At 37.7% G+C, this 22,353-nt stretch overlaps 1 protein-coding gene across 1 annotated transcript; it reads right to left on the bottom strand.

Moving 5' to 3' along the window:
- Nucleotides 1-1,147: 1,147 nt before the first annotated feature.
- LOC104244744 (ankyrin repeat domain-containing protein, chloroplastic) lies at nt 1,148-5,531 on the bottom strand. Its single transcript, XM_009800217.2, has 7 exons — nt 4,695-5,531; nt 3,021-3,097; nt 2,709-2,807; nt 2,445-2,543; nt 2,038-2,136; nt 1,834-1,932; nt 1,148-1,565 (listed from the first exon to the last, which is right to left on the bottom strand). The coding sequence occupies exons 1-7, from the start codon at nt 5,461-5,463 to the stop codon at nt 1,467-1,469; spliced, it is 1,341 nt and encodes a 446-aa protein (XP_009798519.1). The 5' UTR covers nt 5,464-5,531; the 3' UTR covers nt 1,148-1,466.
- Between the last annotated feature and the right edge of the window lie 16,822 nt (nt 5,532-22,353).

Below are 22,353 nucleotides of genomic sequence, written 5' to 3' on the forward strand. Positions count from 1 at the left end.
GGCAAACTTTGGTTATTTTAAATGTCTTAATTCATTCCTGTTAAATATTGAAAGTTGTTTTGAAAATATCAGCTTGCGTAGTACCACGATAGATGTTATCATGACCGGTTAGGGTTTGGGGTCGTGACACATCTCGCGGACTGTGTGACAGGTGGTTCATTAATACAGCCACATACAAAGAAGGTTAAGATATAAATATATTCTCAAAGGATTTGAGAAAAGAAATTTTTGGTTTTGTGAATGAAACAATTTTATTATCTGCACGACAAGAAAAAATAAGGGCGATGTCATCAAGGCATGCAGACGATCAGTGAAGGACAAAAATACAATTAAGTCTAAATTCTTTCTTTATTTTTATTCCAAGTTAGAACATTGAGCAACTTTATTAAGTACTTTTACCTGTGCCTAGGGGTGTTCATGGTTCGATTTGGATCGGTTTTTTCCTAAAAAGAAATCAAACCAAGTAAGTCGATTTTTCAAATATTAGAACCAAATCAAACCAATTAAGTCGGTTTTTTCTCGATTCGGTTTATGTCGGTTTTTCGGTTTTTCTGGTTATTTGTCGGTTTTTTCTTAAATATAAGACATACACTACCAAACACATATTTCGGCGACCACATTTTTAACGTAACACTATCAAATCAATTGCCCTTTGAGAAATCTATTATTTACCAAGATATATTGATGATAATTGAATCAAATAGTGATGAATAATTTAAGAACTCAATTAAAAATATATTATTTTTAACATGAATAGATTCTTACACTTAACAAAAGAAAACTACCAATCAAACTAGAATGTAAAGGTAATGAACTGTACTAAAAGTGCGAACGATTAACATATATTATAAAAATTTTGAAACTTTGTATAAAAGTATACATATATATAGGTGTAATAATGTATTTAAAATAATTACTCCTATATTCGATTTGGTTCGGGTTTTTTTTTTATTAAAACCAAAACCAAACCAAATTTGATCGGTTTTTAAATTTCAAAACCAAAACCAAACCAAACCAAAAAGTATCGATTTTTTTGGTCGGTTTGGTTTGGTTTGGTTCGGTTTTTCGAATTTTTATGAACACCCCTACTTGTGCCTTAAAACGGCAAGTAAGAATTAACATATTGCATCACACCAGTTAGCCTCTCTTAGTCCCAATCTTCAACAGGAAAATCTGGATTTTAATGGAGTACAACATGTGTTTAATAACAATATACAGTTCTATTTACACTTGCTATAGTGCACATTCTATTAGTACAATGTGAAGAAATTAAAAAGAGAAATTTCCTTCTCTAACAGTGTAAGCATAAACATGAATCCGCTTTTAGGGACAATCCAAGGGCCAAGGGTTGTACCAATCACTCTCAGGTGCAACACAAGCGAGAGCCAACGGCAAAGCTGGCGCTTGCAACCCGCTGGCGTTCTGCCAATTTCATATTTAGCAGCTGCATATTTAGGTAAGACCAACTAATGAACCTTGGGAAGTTGTTTCAATAACTTGATAAGCTCATAGGTCCTTATGTCTCGCCCATAATGGAGGCAAATGTCAAGTGGCGTTAGACCATCCTGCACAACAAAACCATGTATTTTTCAATCGCTCTCTCAAATGAAAGCAAAAGACATGAGATCTTAAAAGAAAAGCAAGAAACTAGATCTGAAACCATACTAGAAAATAGTATCATCTCGATTTGCCAACATTCTAAATAATTCCACTTAGGACATGTACATTCTAGATAGACATCAATAAATACGTATAAAGTCCAAGCTATGAGATCTCAAGAAGCAAAAGCAATAAAACAAGAGTTCAAAATTATTATGAAGTAGTAGATTTTACCCTGTTCTTTAGAGTCTTGTCAGCTCCCTTAATTAACAAAAGCCTCACTATATCAGTTCTCCGTGATTGAACAGCTAGATGTAAAGGTGTCCATCCATCCTGAAAGAAGAAGTCCTTCCATGTTCATATAAACCTAGACACGAGCACATGGGAAAACACCCAAAATATATTTCAAGATGACAATTAAGAATTAGTTGGCCATACATGATCTTGGAGGTTTATATCAACATTATACAAGAGAAGGATTTTTATCATCTGAGTCGACGCCGTTCGAACAGCATAGTGCATCAAGGTGGCTCCATCCTGTAATAAGTCAAGAAGATCATATTAGATTAATAGTGCATCAAGGTGGCTCCATCATGTTATAAGTCAAGAAGATCATATTAGACTAATAGCAAATGGCAACACTGACTATCCCAAAGTTTATAAAGAATGGAAATCACATAAGTAATTCTTATGGCTGACAATAAAGCTAATACTGATACATGGCTCAATATGAGACAGAGTTTAGACAAGAGGAGAGAAGAAAAAGAAAAGAATATGGCTGCATGGATGTTGATAAGAAGGAACCAACAAGACGTAATCAAGCATTTGTAGAAGCTTTTGCTCACTTTGTCACGTATAAGTGGATTTGCAGATTCTCTTAAAAGAAAGTTGAAAATAGCCTGCTTCTTGCCAAGAATTGCTTTGTGGATAGCTGTCAATCCATCCTGTAAAAATGAATAAATCACAACTCAGCAGGAGCTAGGAAAAAGAAGACTCTACTTTCATCCTAGGTTATTCGTATAAGATAGTAAAAAATGTACTAATAAAAACAGCAAATATGGTGGAGCAGAAAGGACCATTCTACTGGAACTTATCACAACATTATGTACCTTGTCTGGAACATTAATATCAACGACGTGCTTCAACAAAGTGGTGAGAAGGTAAAACTCCCCAGAGGCCGCTAGAGTATGTAAGGGCTGCCATTTCGCCTGCAAGGTTTAGATGGAATTTAGCAATCTATCTAAACCTTCTATGCTAAGAGGTTTACTTGCACAAACTGCATTAAAGATGGAACCAAGCTTGTACAGGAAAAGAAAATGTAGAAACAGAGCAGCATTATATCAGCTTCAACACAAACGATAAGTGACAATAGCCAAGTATAGGAGAAAACATACAAGATGATGTAGAAGGCAGAAACTTACAGAGGTAGCAGTTGCCAAATCAGGAAACCGCTTGTTTAACAGGACCTTTTCTTCTTTACTAAACAGCTTACGAGGACCTACACAGATTAGTATAAAAAGGTATGATGCCCAAAAAAGGGAACAAATAATATACCATACTTTAATTTAAGGAGAAAAAGAATGGGAACAACAGGAAAAAACAATATCTGAATCTTATGGCGAAAGGTCATATCAGCTTTCTGGAAAGGTTTGAGATAAAAGGTGTGCGCCGCTACTTAATATGTCCAATTTAAGGACAGGAGAAAAGAAAAAGATCATGCTTCAATATATGCATTAATCAAAAGCAATTAGCACGATAAGTTGTAAATTCCTGTAAATGTGGATACCAGTAAATAAGAATTAACTTTAAGCAATATAAGCCTGACAAGAATTGTGTCTAAGATTTGGAAACAAAAACAAAAGAATGTGGATAGAGGAGTTTGTTCGAAAATAGAGTTTCTCAAAACTTCTTCAGGCTGACAATGACGAGAAGTCAGAAGATTACGATATAATAGGGGCCAATAAGAAGATTTACATCTCGTCCAAAATTTCTGACAGTCGCTAAATACAACAAAGTAATGGCATTAGGAAAAATGCTACAAGTATGAGATAATAACTTCTAAGCAAGCCACAGACATTTACATTAGTACTTCTGCATCAATTTGTCCATACGTTTTTTAGTGCTTAGAAACACCAACTATACTTCAACGTATTGGCAGGCTAATGGCTACTAGTGTTTCGAGATTTAACAGTTTCAAACTCTCAACAAATGTGTTAATCGATGCTTAGATCACCACTGGCAAATAGTTATATATGTAGTAGGAGTAATAACTAATTACTCAGTAGAAGAAAGGAAATGTGGTTTAATTTTATATTCTGTATGCTATGACACAATCACACAAAATTTTAATCAATAGTAAGTGCTGCCTTCACGGATATTTAGCATATACATTTCTTTTCACACTTCCTACATACTTTAAAAGTCCGAGTCAACAATGCCAAGTTGGAAAGAATCAACTCAACTCAATTAACAAGTGTTTGACCCAATGACAAACTCATTATTTAGAAAATACAAACTCAATTAATTTAGATAGTTATCAGATGCTTTGCTAGGCTAGTCTTTAAGGATCGAATTGTTTATAAAATTATCTAATCTAGCATAAGTTTATATACCATTTTGTGGACAAAGTCATTTTCCACAAGGTCTAGAAAAATAAGTACTCCATACAATATACATTTCGTTTAAAAGGTTAATTGCTTTAATGAGCTGACAGGTAAAAGATCTTAACTCAGCCCTCTCTCAGTTCAACGGAATAGCCCAAATTTAATAATTCTCTGTTCCGTTTTACATAATACTACTATTATTTGGAGAGCCAATCTGGTTTTCCCTTAACTCAGTCCATTCTTCGGTTCAACAGGGACTTGCCCCAGTTTAGTACTCACTTATCTCATGTTATATAACACTATTACTATCTCTTTTCTTTGACCATGTAAAGATATTTAAATATCAAATTTGAAACTTGTACTACATTTTAAGTAGTTTCAGAAATGTAAACATTATTTCCTAAACATTGTGAATCAGATATCCAAATTGAAACAGGAAAATGTAGAAGCTTTGGCTCTAATACTTGAACCTAGTCATAAAGATAACCATACCTTCAGAAGTTTTAGCGGCATTGGCTTCATAAATCCCACTATTGAAAAACTCCGTAATATCTTCCAATCCACCACCATAAACCGCTGATCTTGGATTCCTCGGCATTACCCTTTCACTCGAAACCCTCGAAATGGAGCTCTCCTCTTCACTTTCACTCAATTCAGGATTATTCTTATCCCTTTTATTAACCTCCGAAAAATCTGGTTTTTCAAGTATTAGCGGTTTCAATTGCTTCAATTTTTCTTCCCTCGCTTTTAAATACTCCTCAATGCTATTCCCACTCACATTACCGTTTTCACCAATTGGCCTCAAACCTAGTCTCTTTTTCTCCACGCGTTGCCCGAATTCCAATTGCTGTGCAAGTTTACGCCTTTCCTTTTTCGTAATATTAATTTCCCTCTGAACTTCGACCCATTCTTCCGGAATTAAATTTTCGGATTGAATTTCTGTTTTTTTCTTGTTGTTTTGTGTTTGTGGTCTATTTTCGGATTTTTGGATAATACAAGGGTCTTCGAAAACTCCTTCTTCGAAGACTAAGCAGTCGCCGATTACGTGTTCTTCTTCTTCTTCGTCTTCGATGGGGAATTGGAGTTGATAGGACTGGAAATGGAGAGAATGGGGAGGAATTTGGGACTGAAAAGTTTTTTGGGGAAAAGTTAGGGGTAAGTTAAGGAAATGAAGTTGAGAGAGCTTGTGTAGTGAGGAGGATGAAGGAAATGGGGGAGTGAAGTTTGGAATTCGAGGATTTAAGATAGCTGTTGGTGACATGGTTTGCAGAAACAGAAGGTGGATATAGATGATTAGACGAAGACGAAGCTGGATTTTGTATCTTCAAGTCGCACAGATTCTGAAGAAAAGGTATAGCATTATTATGGTTTAACAGGCCCGGCCCAACTAAACGGGCAGGCCCGCTCGAGGCAGAGAAGCTAAAATTATTTACCGCCAACTTAAAACACACCACCATATATAATTAAATTCTTTATTTTATATTGTACACTTACTTTATAAATTTATTTTAATTTTTCACTATTTCACGTTTTAAGAGACTATAATCTTATGCCTTTTCTCCAGGGGTGTTCAAAACCGAACCAAAATGGAAACTAGGCTTATTGGTATCGGGTTAACGGTTTAACGGACGGGGAACAGATTGAAATTTTTTCATTAACGGCTTATCGGTTTGGGGGCGAATTATTCAATTTTCTTAATGGATAATCCGTTAACCAGTTAAGAATATATATATAAATCCAATCCAAACGCCACCGGTGATAGCATATCTCTATGTTTCACATCCAATCCAAACGCCACCAGTATCATAATCGGCCAAGCGTTACCATTGACCTTAAGTTTCGCTTAACTTACCATCATCAAATACGTGTCATCGCTAATCTAGTGCCTTTTCATTCACAAGCAGATAATACATAATAGTAGCAGGAAGAAAAGGTAACATCACCTCCAGATTAAAAGTGAAATCAGTTATTAACATGGTAATTTTACCTTCCGGTAGAAAATAAATATTGCCGTTAAGCGGACCATAAAACGATAGTAATAATCAACAACCTTGGTTCAAATTTCTCAACATATAATGAGTTCAAATTCATCATGTGAAAGAGGAAAGAGACTCATTTAGTTGACCATCAGGCTAACTTGGAACTACTAGAAAAGAGCGTATGTCTTCACACATTTCAACTGCTAGTGGAACGTATAAACCTTGCCACTCAGTGTATTTGTTGCGATAGTACGCCATCTGTAATGCACGTAATACAGATTGAATTAGGCCGATAAATCGCCCGATAAGAGCTAAACCGATACCAATCCGCCCGATATCTTATCGGGTGACTAGCGGATTAATATATTTAAAAATCGATAACCGATAAGCCAAACTTTTCTCTCTCTGCTCTCTTTCTTTTTCAATCTCTCCCTCTCTCTTCATTACCCAATTTAATTTGAATTTCTCTACAGTTATTATGTTTTAATCCTGATATCAATACCTTACTTAAAATAAGTAAGGTTACTTTCAGTGTTATTAATAGACGAGGTAAAATATCTTGCATTTGGCATTCCATGAGCCTTTCATTATTATTTCTTAGGAGTATCACTTATTATATTACTCTTGTATTGTCTTTGATGAGCACCATAATGTCATAACTCTCAACTTTTACTGAGATAATCGCTTAAATAAAGCTTTCATTCTGTTATTAGCCACAAAACTGTCGAACCACCAAACGTACATTACCCCTATCAAATAACTCTACAAAAAAAACTCTCCATGGAAATTCAAGTGTCATTCCTGATAAACCACCAAAGCTCAGGTGATTTATCACTTTCCTTCAACTCAACCGGATCCTCATTTAATTCTAAATCTATTGTATTAGATATAGGTTACGAAATACACAACACGGGTGTTGATTTAACCCTGTTATTAGTGATGACTCTTGATTACCCCAAAAATTCTCTAATTAATACCAGTCCAAAAAAAGGAAAATCAAAAACCTCAAAAATAGATCAACCCACCAAACCCATAATCGTTCTGACTTCCACCCCTCCGCCACAACACCACACCCCGGTGTCTTGGCTAGATATTGCACTCTACGGCCAGGGACTGTTTGCAATTTTCAGCTAGGAAACAAGACGATAACTCTCATCATCCAAAACCCGATCTATCTAGCAAGGGTTACAATAGAAGCGCTAAATAGGGGCTTGACGACAAAGTTCAACTATGGCAATTACCGGTTCTACAGAGCAGCTTTAGCCCTCTACAGACAACCAATGACACGTTGTCAGTGCACAACCTCAAGAAGCAGATTTTAAACTTCATCCCCTTCTTCCCAGACCCAGCAACATCGGACCCAGCGAAGACATCCCAGTTCTCAGCTATGGAACAATCGCCTCAGCAAGACCCTTCGTCTCCAACGCTGGAGAAACAGCAATCACCTCCATTGGGGAATATCTCGAAAGAGATAATGGAAGCTTTAGAGATACTCAAAAGCCAGAAACCTACCAAGGAGAAGGAATCCCAGAGCTCTTATTGCCCAATGAGAACGGACTCCCTATGGTTAGATGTAGTAAGGGTAGTGGAGTTCAACATGGATTACAGCGAGACGCTGATTCTACTCTGTCCCAAAACTCTTTCCAGATTTGGATTGGACATGTCCTCTCATCAGAGCCAGGGTGATCAAACCACTGTTGACTCTGACTCTAGTCATGAGATCTCAGATACCATTAGCGAGGAGGAAGGAAATGATGCCTACTTCGGGAAAGGAAAAGACACCGGCAGGAACTCCCTAAACAAACCCAAACGCCCTAATGAACTTCATAATATGGAATGTTAGAGGGTTAAACAGTTTGGAGTTCAGAAGACACTACTCGGAGATGACCAAAATGCATAAACCGGTCATGCTAGTGCTGTTGGAGACCAAGATGGCAGATCACATAAAGCTCACAGAGGATTTGCAATATGACCTATGTGAGCATGTGATTTTTGCCCTATATGGATTACTCCTACAGAATCTCAAGAAAATAGATTTTTCTGTTAATTATTTGTCATTTTTAGGAATTTTTCTAGAATTTTCTTAATTATTTGCATTTTTGTGCATGTTTAATTTTTATTTAAATCATGAAAAATACCAAAAATATCATGCATTGCATTTAGGATTTGTTTTTATATTTTTAGAATTAATCAGTAATTATTTGTTTTATGAAAATTTGAAAATCACAAAAAATAGCTTATTTTTACGTTTTGTCCTTTAATTTTTAGTTTATCAATTTTTTCTCCTTTAATTTAGAATTAAGTGATGTTTATAATTTTTATAATTAGTTAATTATTTTAATTTCACATTTAGATAATTTAGGATTTTTAATTATTAGGATTTAAAAAAAAAGAAAAAAAGAAAAAAGAAAGAAAGAAAGAAAAGAAATAGAAACTAAAGAGAATTTGGAAAGGGGTGTTATTTTGAATTTGGGGCTAATTTCATACCTAGACCTTGCCCAAATCCATTCCCAAATCCGCCAAAACACAAGCCCAAACCCGGTCCAGCCCCATCTGACCCCAAACGACCCCGTTTCTGTAACACTATATCACAACCGTTGGATTTTAATCATCCAACGGCTCGGAACTCACACTTCACTTAGTACAAGACTGTCCGAAGACCGGACCCCCTCCCCCCACCAGACCCCTCTCCTCACTTCATCTCTTTTCTCTCAATTAACAAACCATAGCCGCCTTGTATCCCTATACCGCCTCCATCGCCGGAAATTGCCTCACGGCGGTTCCAGTGGTCCAATCTTCCCCAAAATAACACCCTGAAACCCCCTTTTCCTCCTCAATCCCTATCTCCAATCCTCTCCCTTCGAATCATGCCCGATCTTTTCGAATCTTAAATCGAAAGACCGGACCAAAAACCTAACTGTCCCAAAGCTCACCAAATTAACACCATGAATTCCCCATCCCTTCCTCATCACGAATCTCCAATTAGTTTTCCTCAAATCGTCACCAAATTTTTTGAATCTTATATCGAAAATATGGCCAAAACCCTAATTGTTCCAAACCACTCCAAAATCATACCTCACCTTCCTCACACCCCTCTGAGCCCTAAACTACCATTATTTTCCAAAACCCCTGCTTTGGTTTCGTTAATCTTGGACCAATTTCTGGAACCCTAATTTCGCCCTTGGTCTATGAAGAGTGGTCCTTTGGACCCATGACTTACATCAGTCAATTGTTTTTGGCAAGAGCAATCGATTGATGTTAGTTTAGGTTCATTTTACCCCATCAAAATTGTCTGAGTTTGTGATTGTTCCCAAGCCTTCTGGGTATTTTTCTTTCTATCTTTCTTCTTTCATCTTTTCCTTTTGTTTAGCTAGCATGAATTAGGATTGAATCTCAGCATGTGTTATTTCGTTGTTAACCATTTGTCTGATTTGTTTATGATTATTAAATTGTCCAAAGCATATTCATTGATTAGGTTTGATAGGTTTTTCTTTCTTTTTTATAAAAATTGCTGATAGTAATAGGTCTTTTCTGCTATGAATTTGTTCCATGTTTGATTTTATTTTTTGGTTAGGAACTAAGCTAGGTCTCCAAAATCTGATACCTTAGGATAAATTGCTTTATTTCGTTTTGTTCATCATGTTTGATTTGAATTCTGATTGTTGCTTGTCATGTCTTTGTTTTGCTTGAAATGAAAATCATTGAAACCCTAGGGACCTAAGTAAACAAAGAAAGGTTTAGGTAAAACTGTAATAAACAAGCTTTGGAAGGGTAATCTAGGGTTTTCTATTTAGAGAAATATCATAATATTCTAGAACAAGGGCAGCTGACCTCATTTGGTTAGTACAAAGTACTTAAACCAATATGGGAAAACCAGTTGTCCCAATTCTGTTGGAATATGCTGTTTGTGGCTAAGGAATATTTCCTTCAGCACATGACATTATATATCCCTATATATAGTGTCTTTTCCTATACAGAATGGATGGATTCAGCCTCATTTTTCTCTGCAAAAAACTCTAAGTTTTCCTAAAAAATGAGATTTCAGAAATCTTGAAAAACTTCAAGTATTCTCATTTCTTTTCTAATTCTTTACAAGATTGAAAACATGTTTTGAAAGAGGAGATTTTCTATCCTTTAGTTGGACTTTTTGGTTTCAAGCTGGTTTTGCTTTGGGTTTGGATTTCTTGGGTCTGATTTCTGGGATTTGTTGCTGCTGGATCTTGCTGTTTCTCTCAGTTAGTTTGTTTTTCAGAAAGCTTTTGTTTTCCTTGTTATTTGGCTAATCCAGGTACACCTTTGGACTCACATGTTTGGTTTGGATTCATTTAGCCCTTTTCACTGTAATCTTTGTCTAAATGTTTGGAATGAAATGCTCTTGGTTGTTGAATGTCCCCAGCTTTATTCTTTGTGACCATGATTTCCTTTAAAATGTGTTCATCTGTTGTTTCACTAGCATGCTTAAGCATTTCTACTTAGTTGAAATTCTTATATGTGCTGAAAATAGTTTGAGCATGAACTAGCCTTTTTTTTAGAAAAAGAAAAATTGCTCTTCTAGTTAATGCTTAAGTTACACTGATTCATGGTTTTCTTACATGTACTAATGGCCATATTGTCACTGTTATTTTTGTGTTGGTATGTGAGATGGCCATAAGGCCAAGTGATTTCAAGGCCGAAGTTGGAAATATGGATTTGTGAGAGGCAGTTCCATAGTTGTTCTCTTGCAAGTCAACACATTGTAGGAGAGGACTCGAAGGCAGAGGAGAAACCAGAAGTTTAAAATTAGAAGTTATTTTGATCATTTTAGTATTCTTTTAGATAATAGTGTAATAAATTGTAAGGATTGATAATTTGTACACTCAGGACCCTTAGCAGTGTAAATGGACTTTTATAACTTTTTTTTTAAATTCAGTTTTCTTTTCTTTGGTTTATTTAGTATTGGGTCACCATAGTTGGACCCCTTTGTTTTATTTTTATGAACATGTAGTATGGGCTAGACTTGCAAACGGGCCCAAATAGGAGTTTATTCGAGCAAGTCTAGGAATAAGTCATTGGGCCTGGGCAGTTGGGCCCAACAGCTTGACCCAGCTGTAAATATTTTCCCTTCACAAATTATAAGTGTATGCTTCTCCTGTCTTGCAAAACATGTGTTTAATTTTCAAACTGGATGACAATTTGATTTCTAAGTTCTGATGTTATTTTAATTAAGCAAAAGTTGTTGTTTAGTTCTTGTTAATTTTAGAGGTGGATAGACCCAAATAAAACGCTTCTAACATCTGGGTCCGCCTAAATTTAAGCCCAATGCGGGCTGCTTAGTTCAGATCCAGCAACGTATCCAGAATCCTTCTGATTTATTGGGCCAAATTGTAAGCCCAATTGCAGCTCCACAGCTGACCTGTTTTGAAAACCACTGCTGGCCCACTCCCATTGTCTAAAACGAAAAAAAAAAGACTAGTTTATGATTAATATCTTCCTCGTTAAGTCTAAGTTAGTTTTAAAATAAGAACATCCATAGAATCCCTTAATTAGATACTGCCCTTTTAAAAACCTTTGGAGGCGTGCTATGCCGAATAAAACCCCTAAGCTCATGGCCCTCATATGATTAGTTAACTCTTGTAGAAGATTTGAGGTGTGTCATTTTCCCTTTAATAACACATGGCCCTCATGAACTTAATTCAAACCTTTAAAAAATCGAGGTGTGCCATCAATTAAATCTTCCATGGCCCTTACAAATGTTGTTATTAATTTAAACTTTTGTAGTTGCTTTAGGCGCGTTCCTTAATTAATTCCATCATAGCTACGAATACGGTTCCCGTGACATAGTTGTGATTTCTTTTAAAATTCTGGGTGTACATTTCATGTAACCCAAATTCAATTCCTCAACAATAATAAAATAAACATATCGCGAATCGCAGGTGCATTTCATGTAGCGTGGTTTGCGGTGTGTTCCAAAATGGCAAGTGAACGATAATCATAACTTGTTCAAGAAATAATTTCATAAATTCTAAAAGCGGTTAAAACAATTAAAAGCGGTTAAAAGTTAAAAATGCGCAATAGGTTTAAAATATGTAATAAATCAGATAATAGGCCAATCAATAATAGTTAAAGCGACCGTGCTAGAACTACGGAACTCGGAAATGCCTAACACCTTCTCCTGGGTTAACAGAATTTCTGGTTCGCAGACTTTAAAAATAAAGTCGAAATTTCCTCGATTTGGGATTTTAAAATAAACCGGTGACTTGGGACACCAAATAAACTATTCCAAGTGACGACTCTGATAAATTAAATAAAATAATCTCATTTCGAATAATGTCACTTTAATTGAAAAAGCTCCCTTATATACCCTCGGGGTTTAAAAAAGGAGGTGTGACAACCTACATATCCAGTTCCTATCATTGGGGCACTCTGGAGACATCATCATTATGTGGAAAGAAAATATCCTCCAGGTAGATGATTTATCAGTCACACCACAAGGAATTCATGCAATAGTAAAGGTATTACCTTCCAATCCCCCTTGGTTTTTTCGGCTATTTATGCAAGTAACTATCTAGATAGGAAAACACTTTGGGAAAATCTGATAGATATCTCTAACAGCATAAGTGGTAGTTGGTTTGTTGGTGGAGACTTTGATGAAGTATTGAAAGCAAGAGACAAATTTGGTAGTAACTTCATTAACACGAACAGAAGTAATATGTTATAGAATTGTATTAACTAGTGTAGAATAGTTGACATAGGCTATAAAGAAAGTAAATACACTTGGTCTAACAAGAGATACAAAAACGGGAATAGCCTAATCCTAGAGAGAATTGATAGGTATTTTGCTAACAACTACTGGATAAATGAATTCCTTGAAGCTTCTGTAACTCATTTAGCTAGGACCCACTCTGATCACTTCCTTCTTCTTAAGCTTAATAATAGCACCCAAGCTGTTAATGTTAAGCCCTTTAGATTTGAGCCCATGTCGTGCAGTCACCCAACCTTCCCTGCCTAATCCAGGGTTCCTTCCCAACTCACTCCACCTTTATCCCTTCATCTCTAAGATTCAAGAATAATGTCATCAATGTGAATATGCATACGTTTGGTAACATATTTCACAAAAAGAAGAGACTGTTGGCCAGGATTGCTGGCATATAGAAATCTCCTAACTATTAATTTAGTCAATTCCTCCTAAACTTGAAAAATACTCTAATTGAGGAATTAGACTCAATCCTCAAAAATGAAGAGGACTTTTGGAGATTGAAAGCTAAGATAAACTGGCTCTTTAGTGGGGATGCCAACACTAGGTTCTTCCATACCTTTACTCTAAAGAGAAGAAGGAGGAACGGGATCCTCTCCGTCAAAGATGAGGCTGGGAACTGGCAGTATGAACCACATGAAATCAAAGACTCCATTTCTAGTTTTTCAAGGACCTCTACACTTCTTCATACACTCAATCCCCCTCTCCACTACGACTTCTGCCCTTCAGAGTCCATCATTATCCACTGTGCAAAAAGTCAATCTGGCTCTCCCTATTAGAGATAGTGAAATCAAAAGAGCAATATTCTCATTCAAGCCCTTCAAAGCCCCAGGACTTGATGGATTACATCCCTTCTTTTACTAGAAGTATTGGGACATTGTGGGATGGATGTCATCCAATTCTGCAAAGAATGTTTCTCATCTAAAATAATGCACCCATATATGAATTAGACCCTCCTATTCTTAATTCCAAAATGCCCCCAGGCCTCCGTACTTAAGAATGTCAGGTCCATAGGTCTATGCAACATTGTCTACAAAACTGTGACTAAAATCCTGGTCAATAGAATCAGTCCATACCTGGCCTATATTATTGGCCCCAGTCAGGCAAGCTTCCTCTTCAGTAGGAGAGCCTTTGACAATGCTATCATTATCCAGGAATAAATCACCCACTTTGGGAAAATGAGAGGCAAAATACCTTACATGATCCTAAAGATTGACTTAGAGAAGGCGTTTGATAGAATTGAATGGTCCTTTATCAAGGACAATATCCATGCTTTTAACTTCCCTACTAACATCATTAACCTCATCATTTCATGTGTAAGCTCCTCTTCCATCTCTATTCTAGTGAATGGGGATCAAACCACACCTTTCAAACCTACTAGAGACATAAGGCAGGGGGATCTCCTTTCCCCTTATTATGTGCATGGGAAAGACTCTCCAGGTCAATTGATGATGTTGTCCAGAATAAGGAGTGGTGCTCAATTAGCATCAGCAGGTCTAGTCTTAAGATCTCTCACCTGTTCTTTGTTGATGATCTTACTCTTTTTGCAAGAGCTAACCAGAAAAACTACTTCATAATCATCAGTACTTTAAACTCCTTCAATCATGCTTCAGGCCTAAAAATCAATCTCACAAAGTGTGAGCACGTGATTTTTGTTTTCGCGACAATCACTCCAAAAGAAACAAAAATAATAGCAATTGGTCTTGCTGTACAGTTTTTTTTGGATTTTTACGTGGCATTTTTGTTAGTTATTTGTGATCTTGTCCATTTTTATTTTATCAAACACAAAAATGTGTGTCATGTGTAGTTGAACCATAATCCGGTTATTAAAAGAAAAATCACAAAATATGCATCGTTTGCCCTTTTTTTGCCTTGGTTTGATTTTACCTATTTTTAATATTTTAATATGTGTGTAATAATTGCTTTAAGTGTTAATTAATGAGGTTTAATTTTGTTTAATTAGGGTTTTGTGTTTTAAAATCAGAAATGAAAGAAAAGGGTGCAATTTAGTTTAAAATAGATTTGGGTTGGTTTCCTATTTAAAAATCTGAGGCCCAAAAAAGCAGCCCAAGCAACCGGTCCAGCAGACCCATCTCCAGGTCTCCAAACGACGTAGTTTGACACCAAAACTACGTCGTTTCAGGGGGCAACCCATCTCAGCCGTTCAAGCCACCCTATCATATCCCCCGCACCCACATACAAACCCGACCCGTTCAACCCCGAACCAACCCGACCCCAATACTAAACCAAACGACACCGTTTGGATTAACCCTTGAATCCAGGCCGTTGATCTCGAGTGATCTAACGGCCAAGACCCAACCATTCACCCCGTATAAAAGCCTCCATATCATACCCTACCCCCTATCCAAGACCCCCTGCCCTTAGGTCGTCTCCTTCACAGGCCCAAACCCTCGGAACCCTAGAGCCGCCCCCCTTTCCCCTCACCAAGAACCCGGCGGCAAGGATGTCGGTGACCACCACCTTAACACCATAGGACCGCCTCACCACCCTGAACATAGATCTGTTGTCCTTTTGCCTCGAATCAAACCCTAGGTTCTCGAATTTTATTTGAAGATTCAAGCAAAACTCGATCTACACCAAACCACCCCAGGTTCATACCAGGCACTCCCCTGATCTCCCTCGTGACCAAACCATGCTTGGTTTGGTCCGAATCTAACCAGGGAAACACAAATCCCAAATCTGCCCCTTAGGAACCCTAGGAACCCTGAGCCGATCTATGTTCGTTTGAACTAAATGATTAGGGTCTAATGGACCTTAATCGAAGTGTTCTCAGTAGAGAACACTTCAATTAAAGTCCGTTCAACCCCAAGAAAGGTCGATTCAAATCCGAGCTAAGGCTTTCTGATTTTTCAAGGCTTTAAGGTAATTTTTATTTTCTTTTTCTTTATGAGTTCATCTTGTCTGTTGTAATTGAATGTCTGTTCATATGTCCAAATGTTTTGTTTAATTTATGTTTTGAATTTTTGTCGACTGTGTTGTCCACCTTGCCCAAACCTCTGTGTTTAGTCAAGTTTCTCTTCATTTATTGATCGTGTGTATGTGTGTAAGCTGTACAATCAATTGAATTTAAATTTGGTTGATTAATTAGCCCCAGTACAACCTTGTTCAGTCAGTACAATTTGAATCACACGTTGATACTGTCAGATTTCTGATCATTGGCTTCGATTATATGTGTTACAACTAGTATAGTCGAGTCGATATACGTCGCCAATTAGTTTAGCTTTGAATGATAATAATCTGATTCATGTTATGGTTTTTGTGTGAGGTTCTGTCTGAATCCAACTGGGAACTAAGTATACTGTTTGTGAATTTGAATCAGAAACATTTATAGTTTAGTTTGTGGGTTTCAGTTCAGCTTGAGTTCTGAATTGATAGCATGTGCACTATAGTGCTTTAATAATTAGAGCAAATGGGACAGCATGGGCTGTCAGGCCACCTTCAGGCTGCCCATACCTTGGTTTTAATTTAAATAAGATGATAAAGGGCTGTCAGGGAATCTCATGGGAATGGTTCTACTTTTAAAAGATGAGTGGAAAAACAGCAGAAAAGAGGGGGGTTCTGATGTGTTTAACAGGCTGTAAATGGCCTAATGCTAGGCTATAAATAGAGAGACCACACGGACAAAGAGAGGACACAGACACATACACAGAGAGAGACCACAAAAAACAGGCATATACATACACACAGGGAGAGGCATATATACAGGAGACAGTTAGAGAAAACACACAAATAGATAGAGGGGGAGAGATAGAAATCACACAGACAAAATCAGAAACTGTTCTTCCCATTGTTTGTCTTGATTTCACTTGTTTCAACCTGTTTTAATCAATACTGATCTTTCCAAGTCCCAACTGAGTTTACTGGTTGTGTGTTTCATTGGTTTATTTCTGGATTTGGTCTGTCTGGAGTTCTGATTCTACTCCACTACTTGCTGCTGTCATTTTGCTACTTTTTCCATCGGCTATAGTTGCATCTTGCACTGGAACTTGTTCTGCTGCTACTTATCTGTTACTGCTGCTGTTCGTTTACACTACTGCTCTACTGACTCTCCTGCTTCTTCATTGTAAGCATTTCCCGGGTACACATTTCGAGTCCCACATTGGTGTAACTGATGTAACAATGAAAAGCATGAATTGAAAGATCTGAAGGAATTATAATCATCTGCTGTTTTACTTACAGCTTTTTATAAATGTTGTTAAGTTGTGTAAATTTTAGTTTGTAGTTCAATAGAGAATACATTAGTAAGTTTGTACTTAATTGAAGCTTATGCTGATCTAAAACCGCGATATGTGATTCGTTTAGTGGTATACAGGATGTAACTATAATTCATGGAATATGCAACCATTTAGTATGATTGTTAATTCAAACTCGTTCTTCAGCATGCTTTGAATATGTAGGGTGGACGGTTTTTAAATCTCACCAAATACAATACAGTTTTAGATTCTCGAGTTTCAACTTCATTAGGCAGTTTATAGGACGAGTTTTGAATACCATTAGTAGCATCCTTTAATAAGGAATTCTATTAATCATGTTTAAATGAGTTAATTTAAATTTAGCTTAAGGAGTGTTTGGAGTAAGTGTAGCATTTCATCAATCTCGTATGTAATTCCTTTTATCAAATTAAAAGCATGTTCCATGAGGTACAACATTCTTCACCTTGTAAATAATTAATCAGATGACTAATAAGAGGCCGGGATTAGCTAAGCATGCAATTTAATTAGCATACATTTTCTTTCTTCTATTTTTAGAGACGAACATAATAGAAATGTAGTCACTGTAGGTTTATCCTTTAAAACAATGAGACGAGCCTCGCTAAATAAAAAAATGCAAATTGCGGGGCCCTCAATAATTGATCACAATAAATACTCAGAATGTGGGAACGACTGTTTAATGAATTTCACTGTCTTCCCCAAAGATAATAACGCGTTTAGACTCTTTAAGGCGCGACTTAATTAAATTACATTCTTAAATTCGGGTGCGCATTAATGTGACCCAAATTCAAATCTCAACGGAGTCGAAATGTGTTAACAACTACGGGTGCATTGATTGTGACGTGGTTCGAGATGCATTTTCACTACGTTGCAATTCTATAAAAATAAATGATAATAATAAAAGCGGTTTTAAATTCAATAAAAGCACATAAGTCACAACATGTATTTAAATCAGATATTTAGTCATTATAACAATTTAAGCGACCGTGCTAGAACCACGGGATTCGAGGGTGCCTAACACCTTCCCTCGGGTCAACAGAATTCCTTACTTAGAATTTCTGGTTCGCAGACTTCATTTGAAAAAGTCGAAAATTTCCTCGATTTGGGATTCAAGATAAACCGGTGACTTGGGACACCAAAAGCCAAACCTTTCCCAAGTGGCGACTCTGAATTGAATAAATAATCCCATTTCGAATATTGTCACTTAAATTGGAAAAACTCCCTCGCGCATTTATCCCTTCGGGGCCGGACGTGCAAAAAGGTGGTGTGACAGCTCTGGCGACTCTGCTGGGGATAAGTTCCCAGAACCTCCGGTTCAGGGTTCAAGAATTCGAGCTTAGAATAATTGTTATATTTGGCTTTATTATCTGATATTTATTACATGTTTTGACATAACGTGCTGAATGTTATCTTTTACTGCTTTGATATTATCTGAACTGTATATAAACTGTGCCGAAACCCTTCTCTTCTTACCTCCGGGGAGAAGCTCGCTGGTCGAGACTCCCTATTTTGTTAGTGTCAATATCTGAAATAAGAAAGAGGCCGGACAAGTTACAAAGCCGGACGATCTCGCGGGTCCCCGGTACGTATCCCCCTCCTCGACTCGAGTTGTCTGCTCGGGTACACAGTCTAGAACATATACCCAGGTTATAAACCTAGTATAACGAAACCTCATGCCGGATCCCTAGTAGGAACACTTATTTGCATCATGTTGCATTTGACATAGGGGACTCAACACAGGGGTTGGGTCCATCTAGGACAGGCAACCTGAAATGAAAAGACCATCCTGTTGCATCCCGTTTATTTTGCGCATTCATTTGCTTCAGATCTGCGTGCTGACCGGTTTCTAAAAAAAACCCTTAAAAAAAATAACAGCGTAGGAAGATAATTACTTGTGTTGGAAAAATAAAACCAATGTTCAAGTAGTGTCAAAACCTCGCCAAAAATGAAAACAAAATTTGTCTTTTAGTTTGATTTATTAAAAATCCAAAAATGCTATTTAGCAGTCCTTAAGAATATTTTCTTTATCTCTTTTTAAAAGAAAAAATAAAAAAAATAATATTCTTGCTCTTCCTTTAAAAAATTTGTATTCCAAAAAAAGGGCTTAATTGATTTACTCTATTCACGACGTACCGAACTACGCCGGTTTGATTCTCACCGGATATGAGATACGTAGGCAACCCCCATCGGGTTCAACCCCACCTTTTTGCTAAGATAGCCAAAACCAATAAACAAAAAAAATATGTGTGTCAAAATAAGTCAGGTGATGCCGTTTTGTCATAAATAGCCGAATGTTCCCAAAAGGGACACCGGAAGGCTGACTTTGCATAAACAACCACCTTTGGGTCATGTTTAGGATTCTTGTCCGATTGACCCACACAGCCTTAAAATCTTCATCCCCGAAGTGCTGAAAGGCCGTGTTCGAAAATCTGATCTTTTTTTTGAAAAGTAGTCAAAATATTATTTTTTTTTTAAAAAAAAAGGGTCACCATAAATGTGCAGGATGAGCACGATGCAAAATGAACACTTTTCGATAATGACTAAAATCCCTGTCAAGTTACGGCTATGGTGGAATGATCTAGGTGCTAAAGGACAAGATGAGGTCAAGAAATATCTGAAAGGTCTCGTGGGTTTATTGGAAATCCAGCCTCGGGGAGATATCATAAGAGCTTTGGTTACCTACTGGGACCCGGCACACAATGTTTTCCACTTCTCCGATTTTGAACTCACCCCGACTCTGGAAGAAATGGCTGGGTACATCGGAAATGCTGAACTTCCGTTAAGGCAAAAATACCTGGTCGCCCCAAGAGCTGTCACGGTACATCGATTCCTGGACTCACTAAAAATACCCAGGACGGTCCGCAACCCAGATTTGGCCGCCGGTTTTTGTAATCCATGCTTCATATACGACATGTATGGTCATGTAGGAGGATTCAACAATCCGATTAACAAGCTATGCAGCAAAGGTAGTCGTCAAAAGTGGGATAAGCACAGACGGATGGCTTTCATGATAACATTTTTGGGCCTTTTAATATTTCCAAGGAAAGATGAGAATATTGATCTGAAAATATCTGGGGTAGTCAGTACTTTGCTCACTCAAAACGATAGCACTCTCGCGCCTATGGTGGTATCTGATATCTTTCGAGCTCTCACAGCTTGCAAAGCCGGAGGGAATTTCTTCGAAGGTTGTAACTTGCTGCTACAAATGTGGATGATTGAACATCTCTGCCATCGTTCCGAGCTATTGAGCCATGGTTCCTCGGAGAAAACCTGCATAGAAGAATTTTACATGAGAACCAAAGAGATCAGTCTGCCCAAAGGAGTTATGGCATGGACCTCATTCTTTCAAGCTCTTACAGTCAGCCAAATACAGTGGACACTGGGATGGTTGCCTGTTGATGAGGTCATATATATGCCAGCAACTAAAACTCATTTCCTACTGATGGGACTTAGGAGCATTCAACCTTACGCGCCCTACCGAGTCTTGAGACAGCTCGGAAGATACCAGATAGTACCACACGAGGAGGATCTTAGTGCTCAAACAATTGAGATAAGTCCTGACGGACAATTTCCTGAAGCAAAAATCCGCCAGATCTGGAATGAATGTCAATATTTGAAAGCAGATACTTGTGTGCGGGATCGGGCCAAAAGTGAGATGGCACCAGGCTACCTTGCATGGTACAGAAGAGAACTCGGACATGAAAGGCCGGCTAAAAGACCCCACATCCTGAATTTCGCCGAGTCGTCGCAAAAGCAGTGGGATTGGTTGGCGAAAGAAAGAGGCTATTGTGCCGAAATCAGCAGGTTAAAGCAACAAGTGGAAAGCCTGAAATATGAGCACAACGTGCAAGTTGCTACCGATCTGGGAGAGCGGAACGGGTTGACTCAGGAAAACGAAATGCTCAGAGTCCAGATCAAACAGATGAGGATGGATGTTGATAAACAACCAAGGAGTCGATCAGACGAGCAGTTGATAAAAAGGCTGAAAAGTGAAGTCAGGGAATGGCGAGATGGTTTAGAGAAGTCTGAAAACATCACGGCGGAGCTCAGGGCACAGTGGGATACAAGAGCAGATAAGCATCGCCGATACTTGAATCAATTGAAAGGCGACCACGAGAAAACTGTTGCCAAAATGAAGAGAGAGATGGCTACACTTGAGTTTAAAGTAGTTAATCAGGCCGAGGATTTCCAAATTGAGAGCAGATACTGTTACGACTTGTTAGCCCAGATGAAGTTAGAAGTGCGGCAACTAAAGAATCAGCATATACAGGATTCTCAGGTATTCAAGATATGTAGCGATCAGATAAAACGCCTGCTCATAGAGAAGAAGCAAACCAGAGATAAGATCAGGACCATTGCCCATGCCATCATCAGGCGGTGTCTACGGTGTGAGAACATGACCAGCGTTACCGTTCTCTCGGCAGTGATGGGTTATGTCAAGCAAACCATGCACGAGTTGGAACAACTTGAAAGAGATCTCACACCTAGGACCGCGGCAAGGCCGAACGATGCCCCGCGGGCACCAATTTTCAAAACCATAATGTACTCATAAGTCGAGTCTGTATCTTAACATTTTCTGTCTGTTTTTTCGCATCAGGGTGTTTTAGTCTGTTTGAGTCTAGGTTTATCTTTCAAGGTTTGCTTTTCCTTTTGCAAAATGTAGGTTGTAATAGACCATTTCAGCAATAAAAGGTGTGCTTCTTCTTACACTCACCTGTTTTTGAACTACGTAATGATCTGATTCACGTGACATCGTGATACGTAGGCAATCCTCATCGGATCCGGTCGCATTTTAACCACAAAAATTGAAAACAGTAACAAAAGGAGAAAGAAAGAAAAATAAAAAAAAATATAATAAAAAACATAATAAAAAAAGAAGAAGAGGGAATCCTAAAAAGGAAGCTGGAATGACGCATGCTTTCGTCGCAAACATGTAGGAATCCACTTAACTGTATAGGTGCATCATGCCCCAACGTGAGATTGCCTATCTGTTATTTGTTTCGAATTAACCGTTCATTTGTCGTTGAGTTCCTCCAGGTTTTTGGAAAAGGCGGTTGGTTTGGTGAAAGTCTGGCCTCGCACTCATACTTCACGAGGTCGAAAGGGAGTGTTCAATTACCTGTTATTAAGTCAGGAGGCGGTGCTCACACTTATTTCACAAGGTCAAAAAGAAGCATAGAAATGTCTGCCGAAATTCCTTTACCAAC

This window comes from Nicotiana sylvestris, chromosome 2, assembly GCF_000393655.2.
Source record: "Nicotiana sylvestris chromosome 2, ASM39365v2, whole genome shotgun sequence".
In the NCBI taxonomy this organism is placed as follows: Eukaryota; Viridiplantae; Streptophyta; class Magnoliopsida; order Solanales; family Solanaceae; genus Nicotiana; species Nicotiana sylvestris.